The sequence below is a fragment of the Vollenhovia emeryi genome, unplaced genomic scaffold, assembly GCF_000949405.1.
Source record: "Vollenhovia emeryi isolate VEMERY1.0 unplaced genomic scaffold, V.emery_V1.0 DF939150.1, whole genome shotgun sequence".
Lineage (NCBI taxonomy): Eukaryota > Metazoa > Arthropoda > Insecta > Hymenoptera > Formicidae > Vollenhovia > Vollenhovia emeryi.
In genome coordinates, this window is record NW_011967216.1 from 1622194 (window position 1) to 1632229 (window position 10036).

Here is a 10036-nt window from a genome sequence, read left to right on the forward strand (position 1 = left end):
ATTTTCTATACTAACGTATTTTGTTCGATTTAAACAACTACGTACTGAATAGCGTGTATCGCCCAGCAGTAATTAATCTTTCCTCGCACGGAACCGTTTTAAATGTGAGAAAACGCGAGATATTTAGAAACATGTTATATCGCATATTATTTTTTTATTTTAACCTCGATTAAACATATAAACTACTAAATACCTTTGCTATGTATGCAATCTTTGGAACATTTACGTATATGCATTATTATAAATGATAATATACGATTATTTTTGTACATAATTTTCTACGTAATCACACACATACACTATATTTTCTAATAGATTAAAACGTTTTAAGCAAATAAGAAAGAATCTCCCTTTTTCGTTATTTTCCGCATGTCTTACCTCGTCTTTGAAAAAGTCTAAATTACGTAGCGAGCGAACGGAATCCCGCGTATTTAAGAATGAAATTCGCACTTACGACTCGATTTATGCTAAAGCAATTCGCGCCATCAACAATTGTTCGCGCAACAATTGTTCGCTACTGATCAATGGCGATGCAAACGTATAGACGGCGGTGTCAGGCCGGCCCGCAAGGCTTTCAGTCTCGCAACGTTATTCCAACGATCTAACGGGGAAATTTCGATTATTATGCGCATGCAGCCCAGTTGGAAACCTCGAAATATTTACAGAGTGAGTACGGACTGGAGCATTCTGATTGCATTGTAAATACCTTCCCCGATATCCGAAATTCCTTCTCCAAAGTATAAGATCCTAATAAACAGTCCATGTGTGTGGCAACTTGATCAATTATGCAGGAAATAATCTCTTGTTTAAATATTTGTCCATCTAGCCGGAAGGTATCACAATGAGACCAGGACTTCCAGGGCAAAAGGGTGAGCCAGGTATTTCGGGAAGTCCTGGACCTAAAGGCGAGGCTGGAATACCCGGGTCCAAAGGTATCAAAGGCGAACCCGGGCACAAAGGTGCCAAGGGCGATCACGGGAAAGACGGTCCTAGAGGAATTCAGGGCTTTAAGGGTGAACCTGGCGCGCCTGGTGCACCTGGTTTGCCAGGCGCACCCGGGGAAAACGGGCGACCGGCGGAGAAGGGCGATAAAGGCGACACGGGACCTGAAGGAAAACTGGGGCCTCCAGGACCACCCGGTCCACCGGGTGTGGGCGGACCCGGTGGCATTAACGTGGGAGATCTAGGTGTGCCGATTTCTCTTTAAACATATAGCAATCACAAATATCCAACATTCATTCATTTATCTATTCTTTGCACATTGCCTTTTATATAACAAGTAAAGAACTAGCCAAAATTTTTTAATTAACTATTCTATTAGTCGTTTTATTAGTTACGATAAGTCAGTCTGACATTAATAAAATGTTTCGAAAAATAAAATAAATGACCATACAATTGCTTCGTGAAAGCGTTGGTAATTCTATTATTTATTACATATAAATTGAAGACTTTAGAAATATCGTAAAAAGTTAAGAGATGATCTCTCTCAATTTTCTCGGATCTTTTATATCGAATGTAAGTTTTTAGTTGAAGATTGTGGAGTATTAACGACGTTTTCTCACGGTAAAGAAATTCAATATTGCGTCACGACGAAGGACAACGAAACGTAACGTTCGAAATATTATTTAATCAAGGATTTGGGACAAAAGGGGGCAAGGGCGATGCTGGAGCGCGCGGGTACAAGGGCGATAAAGGCACGAAGGGCGAGAAGGGCGATAAGGGCGACGGCGGGCCATCTGGTATTCCCGGAATAAACGGTATTCAAGGGCCTCAAGGAGATAAAGGCGAACCGGGTAAAGACGGAGTATCAGGATTAGCCGGCATACCTGGCGCTAAAGGTGAGAGAGGCGAGAGAGGTCCTCCTGGAGCCACTACCGTCGCCAATTCCGGCGACTATATCACCATCAAAGGTGAGAAAGGCGCCGAAGGAAAACGGGGCAGGAGAGGACGGCCTGGACCGCCCGGTCCTGTGGGTCCTCCCGGGAAACCGGGAATTACGGGAGAAATTGGTCTGCCAGGATGGATGGTACGTACTTTGATTCGTTACTTCGCTTTACGTTATTATAATACTAATCAAATAACTAACTAAATTAATGGATATTATAATAAAATGATAATGACGTGAAATAATGTTAAATAACATATAACAATGAAATTCTACTGATTAAAATAATGATATAGTGATATAATTGATAGTACTTAATATTTATTTGTACCGCATAATTATTGCATCTATTAATACTGCGTTAGCATTCAATGTTATTGACAATAGCATACGTCAGAAAAATATTCTATAACAACGTTACCTTGGGGTATCTCGTTTCTAAAGAAAGTTATTTTTATTTTTTTCACAACGCCAACCGAAGAACACGATAAAGGTGAGCTTTTAATCAAACCACAGGCGCTAAATGCAGCACTTTTTTTTTATATTCCTAAGTAGATAATTACGAACGTTTCTCTCGTGTCGCAAGATTAAATGCGAGTCGTCGCAGATTAAGAAAGAGAGAAGCATTTAATATAGAAACCTTTAAACGCAGATGAAAATTATATCACTACGCGTCGGACGTGTCAAAACAACCAAATCCCTCGCGCTAATTAAAATGCAAACGAACGATTCATCTGTCACTGTCTTCCGCAGGGTCGTCCTGGGACTCCTGGAATTCCGGGAAGTATCGGACCAATGGGACCCAAGGGAGAAAAGGGGGAGCCTGGCGCACCAAGTCCTTACGGCGTTTCCGTCGGTGTAAGTATAACTTGCAGTTTCTTGTCGTGGTATCGCCCGCGCGTGTAAAGTTCTCTCTCTCGCGCGCGCGCTAACTTTACATATAAATCCAAGCGCTCACCAAAAGGTCGAGAATCGAGAAATCAAACCGAGCCTTCCCTCGGAAACAGAATTTCACGCGAGTGAGCAACCTGCCAGTCGATCGTCCGCGAACAGCCGGGAACGGGAGATGTTGCCCTTTGTTTCAAAGAGAAAAGGGTATACGGGCCGGGGAGCAGGGGAGGGGGGGGAAGGAGCGGAAATAAAAATAATGGTTTTCACCTCGCGCGGTTTCGGTCTGGCAGATTAAAGTGGCGGGGCATATATATCCTTGTGAATAGGACGATACGGAAGTCTTTGAACAACGGGCGGCGAAGCGCTCGAGTGATGGAAATTAATGCAAGAGTGCGCCTGGCGTGCGCCCCTTTTTTTTCGCGTCTTCATCGCTGGATTTATTCGTTGCGCCAAACAGAAATTTTCTCCGCCGCGGCGCACGGAGTTTCGCGAGCTGTCACGGCCGACAACTGACAAATAACGTATGCTGATACGCGCGATAGCGCCCCGCTTTGCCGCGAGCTCGTACGTGTGCGCGAGCGTGACGTATTCGCACACAGTCGACGTATCCGAATAACAATCCTTTTAAATATTACAACATCTTGTTACGTAGTGCGTAAAGCAGACTGGCAATTGCGCCAAAGGAGAAAATAAAGTATCGCAAAAATGCACCGGAACGTCCGGACGGAACGATATTTTACAAAGCTGATTTTTTTATGAGTTTAAAATTAATTCTTTCCTCGATTAAAATTTTCGGGAATGCCCTATTATGGAAATAACAGCTTTTTATATGAATTACACTTTGAAGCTGCAAATGCGAAACGGTATTTTATTTTTCAATTAATTTTAACTATATTTTGATTGGCTTTATTTGAAGCACTTGTTATATACTATATAAAATTTATTTCCCAGGGACAAAATGTTTATATCTAATCATATCTGAGTACATCTAACTCAGATATAAACATGTATGGATTTTGTCCCTAGCCAATTATATGTGACGTAAATGTGAATTCGATATCGTTCGATAGCACACAAATATGTACAAATATTTAAGAAATTTATTTTAATACTTTATCAATATTTATCAAAGTATTTCATAAATATTTTTATATAGTATTTCATTGAATAGATCATATATGGTCATATATGTACAATATATAATAATATAATCGTATATATATATTTTGTTAAATATTTATAACGTATTAAAATTAATATTTTAAATATTTCGAACATATTTCTGTGTTATCAGACGATATGAAACTCACATTTACGTCGCATATAATTGTCTAGGGACAAAATCCATACATACTTATATCTGACAATTAATTGTACTCAGATATGATTATATATAAACATTTTTTTCCCGGGTCGTGATAAGATCTGGAGAAATGCGCGTGCAAAATCGTTGAACAATTCTTAAAATATTTTTTTATACGTTTGGGACATCCTAATAGAATTTCTTAGCGGCGCTTATCAGCCGAGAGATGCAGTGAATGCAATAAAACGAAATCTTTCCGATGGAAATTCCATAAAAAGGTGCATGGACAACAATAAAAAAAAATCGCTCGAGATATCCATCATTTTTCTAAGGGCATAATACAACATTGATAACGACAAGGATAGATTATTTCTCGAGAAAGAGCGATCAGCCGAGCAACAGGAAATTCCGATATCGCCTTCCCACGATCGAAAGGATGCCTCTCGCGCCTAGCACGTAAACTCCTCTGAACATTCGTGAAAAAGAACACGACGGAGAGACGTCGACAGAAAGCCGACGTGATGCGCCTAAGCGATCGCTACATCTCATTCTTTGATGTTTCCGATAAATCAATCGCGCCTGTTCTTGATAATACTTTACTACTTATTGACTTGCCACAAATCTGTCTACCGAAACGGTGCGTTGTGCAGTGGCAAGATAAAAAAAAGCAGATCGATAATCGGCAGTTGTTGGATTACACTGACGTGCCTCTGTGAAAGACATTATCCGCGAAGACGATCTATTCATCCGTTAAATACGTTTTTAGATCAAAGGCGACAAGGGAGACGACGGTTTCCCCGGGATTCCTGGGCAGTCGGGAAGAGACGGGCAGAGAGGACCGCCAGGACCTCCCGGACCTCCTGGAGCACCGTCTCAAGGAAAATATATTCCAGTACCAGGGCCTCCAGGTCCTCCCGGACCCCCCGGCCCGCCCGGCTTGTCTTTAATCGGACAGAAAGGAGAGCCCGGGATCGGTAGAAGCCACGTTTTCGGAGAAAGAGATTACTATCCTCCCAGGCAAGGTAAAGACGTTAAGAAATATTAGAAAGTTGGCAGTTATTATAACTTGATAATACTTTTCAGTTATTCAGTACTTGGATAACAAAATTATAAAATTATAAATTATAAATTGTTAGACCAAATACAAACTATGTTTAATATTAATTAAGATATTCGATATCACTATATTAATGAGGGCGTTTGAGTATTATAAATTAAAAATTCGTTCCGTTAGTAATATTTCGTTGAATTATTCTGTTCGCGAGATAAATAGCCGTTTCATCGAGCATACTTTATATTCACAAATTATTGATAATGTAATTAAATTTTGTACTCGCATACCCGCAAGGAGCCAGAAGTAGTCTAGACGAATTGAAAGCTCTGCGTGAACTCAAGCAACTGAAAGAACTGAAAGAGCAATTAGGTAATATCTACAGCACGATAATAAAATGATACACGCATCAGAACCGCCGCTCTTTCGATGCTTTATCTTTCGTTAGCTGCACATTGTAACATCGATATTTTTGTATCTTTAAACAAGTTGAAAAATCTCCTTCAAGGTGTTGTTACTGCCGCTACGAGGGGACCTTTAGAAAGTACAACGAAAATTGTGCCAGGAGCTGTTACGTTCCAAAACACAGAAGCCATGACAAAAGTAAGATATTCCCCAAATTCGCAATCGTTGCTTATTTATGCGCGAGCCTACTTTTGACACTCTCTCGTTTCGCAGATGTCTAGCGTAAGTCCGGTCGGGACCCTGGCTTACATCATAGACGAGCAAGCGTTACTAGTCAGAGTTAACAACGGGTGGCAATACATTGCAGTCAGTATCGAGTTGCTATGGTAAATTGGTAAAATACTATGACTGTGTTGAAATGAAATTTCTCTCAATCTGTTCTTTAGCTCGGATCACTTTTGCCTATCACAACGCCAGCCCCGCCAACGACATCTCCACCGCCGGCGAATCCTCCTTTCGAGGCATCCAACTTAATTAACCAGATACCCGTGAAAGCCGACGGTACAGGGGTAAGTTGACGCCTCCAACTTATTTTGTGCGAGACACGTTTGTACAAGTTAAACGTGTTAATATCGAATTTGCGTTTTTTTTCCCATGCTGCGCAGTGGTATCCGCGAATGGTGAGATTGTATGTTTAATGAGATTTTTATTTGAGACTCTCTCGGCCCGTTTGTCCGCAATATGATATTTCACGTCTTTTTTTATGATTTCTGTGCGCATGAATAACAAAGGAGAATATAGCTTTTTCATTACAATTTTTGTACATTTACCTTTAATTAAAGACATAAAAGTGTACTCGCCGTTATTATAACTGGAAATTTGTTCAATCATATTTTTCAGTTAAGGATGGCTGCGCTGAATGAGCCGTTCACTGGAGATATGCATGGTATACGAGGAGCAGACTACGCTTGCTATCGACAAGCAAGGCGAGCAGGCTTGAGAGGTACCTTCCGTGCTTTCCTTAGCTCTCGAGTTCAAAACGTCGATAGCATTGTCAGATTAGGGGATCGAGATCTTCCCATAGTTAACATAAAGGTAATTGGCAGTGATATTTATTTGTTACCGTCACGCTCTTTATGGAGAATTAAATATTTTACTAAGTAATAATCGGGAATATTTAGGGCGACGTGCTATTCAATTCTTGGAAGGAGATGTTCAATGGAAATGGGGCGTACTTCTCCCAGAATCCCAGAATCTACAGCTTCAACGGGAAGAACATCCTTACTGACTTCGCATGGTAAGCATAGAAAAGGAAAATATTACACGAGAGAAAATCTAATAGTTGTCGAATATAAAAATTGCAACGTAAATTATGGCAAACGCAAAGCGGACTCGCGAATAATATTATTGCTCAATTTGAGAAGGTATATAAATATATGCAAAGCGATGCATTTCCTTTCTCTGCCTCTACTTCTTTTACTTCTATTCTCTGAACCCCCGCGAGATTAACATCGTTCCGATTGCAGGCCCGAGAAAGTCGCGTGGCACGGCTCTCACAAACTCGGCGACCGTGCGATGGACACTTACTGCGACGCCTGGCACTCGAGCAGCTCGGATCGCTACGGATTAGGCTCGCCGTTGACCGGCGGCCGGCTGTTGGAACAAGTACGATACTCGTGCGACAATAAATTCGCGCTGCTCTGCATCGAGGTGACGAGCGAGCTGGTGAGGAGACGGCGGGCCGCCGACAATCGGCCGGACGACGACGTCGAGATGTCGGAGAACGACTACATGGAGTACTTGGAGGAGCTCATGCAATACTGAACATAACTCGCACCTTCGACCATCCACCATCGCAACGCGAAAATCGAGCCGTTATGTAAATAGGAATGCAGATGCGCGCGTGCTGCGTTTCTTCGCGCGCGATATATACATATAATAATATATATAAATATATATATATAAAAGAAAAATCCCACGTTCAAGTAATAATTCATATCGATATACATATCGTCAAGTCACAGCGTGTGCGATCCGTCGCACGAGCAGCGTCACACATCTCATTTATCCGCGTACCCGAGATCACGAAACTATCTCCGATTCCGAAAGGGTATAATTACTTGTACTTTACCCCGCGAGCCACCACTCCGCTTCAGCCGCGCGTCTCAGTTCTCTCCTCTCCCCCCCCCCCCTCTCTCTCTCTTTCTCTCCTCTCTCTCTCTCTCGATCTTTCTTAAACCAAAAAGAGAAGACTGATCGTCTAGATACTCGTCAGTGTTTCGTCGTATTTGCGTATTCGCGCCAAGTATTCCTTCTCCCTTCCCTCCCTACCATTCCAGTCGCTTTCGAAAGCTTCGATCGTTCGAGGACTTTTGGGAGAGCTCCGCCGCGATTCGACGTTCGTTAAACGTTTCCCCTCGTCACGATAAACGTCCAAGAATACTTGTGGATCAGCGAACGAGCGACACGAAACCCGGACAGCGCGTGCTAAGGATTCGCTCGGGCCCGCGTTTATGGCGCACTTTAAAAGAGGCTGTCTAGTTTCATCCCTTCCTACCACCAAGCCACCATACGCTGGACGATGTCTGCTCAGCATACTCCTGAATTATTCAAAAGTCAGAAAACACGAGCGAACGATTTTTTTTTTAACTAGATCCGTATCGATAGCTTATCATCGCGAGGATGAAGGTCCTGAATACCAAAACAACGTAGTAATTTCGAAACTAAAAATTTTCGGAAAACGAAAGAAATCTGAGATTCAATCAGTTTTGCCTTTTACCATTTTCCCTCTAGCCTTTTTGTAACGTAACTTGTGCTGGAAGACTCATATGTTATTCAAGATACACGATACAAATATATTGCGACGTTTCTCGAGAAATATTATAATAAATGGGCGTAACATAACTGAAATTTGGTCTATGTAACATCTCGTCTGAATCGAAGGGATTCTTAATTTGGACTTTTCTGGATTTACTACGGTTTGAAATTTTCAGGCCCTCAATTACTACCATGAATTTTCCTTGTTTCTACCGCAAAACAGCCGACGTACTGCGAATCCTCAAGTGATAACCTAGGTAGTTACGACAGGGCAAACGCCGAAATATTACAAGTGCGCTGCGAATGCGGGCCGTACCGTTTAGGGAACTAATTACTTAACACTGCCCTAAGTAAACCTAAATGAAGTTCGTATCCGCGATCAAGTTGCATTTACATTTTAGCTGATACATATTGAGTGTGTATGTTAGTCGTAAGAGGCACATCGATTAAGGAGTTTCGGACGACGAGTTGCTGGGCTCATTGTCGAAGATTTATGCTCCGTGTATCTTGTAAGTCATCGAGAAGGAAATTACTTGTATCTTTAAGATCATCGATCGCCCTAAGGATAGTCATCACGCGTCGATCAGTTCTTCGAAATCTTTGTAAAATTGTCACTGAGATGTTCGCGAGTAACACTTGAGAATTGAAGGAAATTAGAATTAACGAAGGAATGAAAAAGTAAGCAAATTCTTAATGATGTTAAAATTCCTTTCTGTTACCCTGTTTTTAAATAACGATTTTATCGCGTACGAAGCGCAGCGAAAACGCAATTTTTATATACAATACCTTGCATTTCTGTATTTAATTCTGTATTATACACGATACAACTGAATTCCGTGCAATATGCAATGCCATCGAGCCTAAACGAACGCACGTGAATGAGTGACGTTTACCAAAGCTCTGCCGCGAAATGTATGTATAATCATTTATGCGTCTCTTTCATTTTTCCGTTATTTCCTCGCAGCTTGCGCCGCAGGATTTATGTTTCCGGTCCGTCGATTACACCGAGCATAAATCAGATCTAAGTCAATGTCTATAACTCGAAGATATACCGTTAACATTAACATAATTTATTACAGTTACGTAGAGATCGATCCTGAAGGCCATCAAATGTACATTTAGGTTGTCAGCAAGCTTGTTGGCGAATATTTCCTACATACGTGAACTTTTTTAAGTGTCGTCAGTAGTAATTCATATCCGACAACATACAATCGATTGTCCTTCGATATAGTTTGCACCGAAAACTGTTTCGTTTCCAAATTTTATATTATTTGTACACTTTATTATTGTCTTTCTAAATAAAAGATGAAAAGGAATCTTCTCGAGTTACATCACCCTCTTTTCACTTTGCATGTAGAAATTTGTAAACAGCTTTAAGCGTTTTATATGTAACATAATGCAAACTTAAATATCCAGCAAGGATATTAAAGTTATAAAGAAATAGTGCATATTTTGTTATCGATATATATATTTGTTATTTTATTAAAACCGATAAAAAGTATGATTATATCATTTATTTTGTATTTCATTAATTACATGTAATTTAGTTCTAAATTGCAAACCACGAACAAATCAATATTTACCGATCCGATCACTTCAGAGAGAATTTAGCGTTTTATTAATATAATTACAGCTTCATATATCTAGAAATCTATAAAATATCTTTTCAGTTTGTATCATCTTT

The 10036-nt window shown here is 40.7% G+C and overlaps 1 protein-coding gene across 1 annotated transcript in view; it reads left to right on the forward strand.

The window, feature by feature from the left end:
* Positions 1 to 9817, forward strand: part of LOC105565636 (collagen alpha-1(XXII) chain) — a 248581-nt gene extending 238764 nt beyond the window's left edge. Inside the window, exons 11-23 of the mRNA XM_012018998.1 lie at positions 827 to 1187; positions 1635 to 2026; positions 2367 to 2378; positions 2639 to 2743; positions 4846 to 5101; positions 5428 to 5502; positions 5639 to 5733; positions 5809 to 5901; positions 5982 to 6104; positions 6201 to 6215; positions 6436 to 6630; positions 6717 to 6832; positions 7062 to 9817. Of these exons, the coding sequence (XP_011874388.1) occupies positions 827 to 1187; positions 1635 to 2026; positions 2367 to 2378; positions 2639 to 2743; positions 4846 to 5101; positions 5428 to 5502; positions 5639 to 5733; positions 5809 to 5901; positions 5982 to 6104; positions 6201 to 6215; positions 6436 to 6630; positions 6717 to 6832; positions 7062 to 7359 (2136 nt within the window). The 3' untranslated portion in view covers positions 7360 to 9817. The remainder of the gene's footprint in view (positions 1 to 826; positions 1188 to 1634; positions 2027 to 2366; positions 2379 to 2638; positions 2744 to 4845; positions 5102 to 5427; positions 5503 to 5638; positions 5734 to 5808; positions 5902 to 5981; positions 6105 to 6200; positions 6216 to 6435; positions 6631 to 6716; positions 6833 to 7061) is intronic.
* The last annotated feature ends 219 nt before the right edge of the window (positions 9818 to 10036 follow it).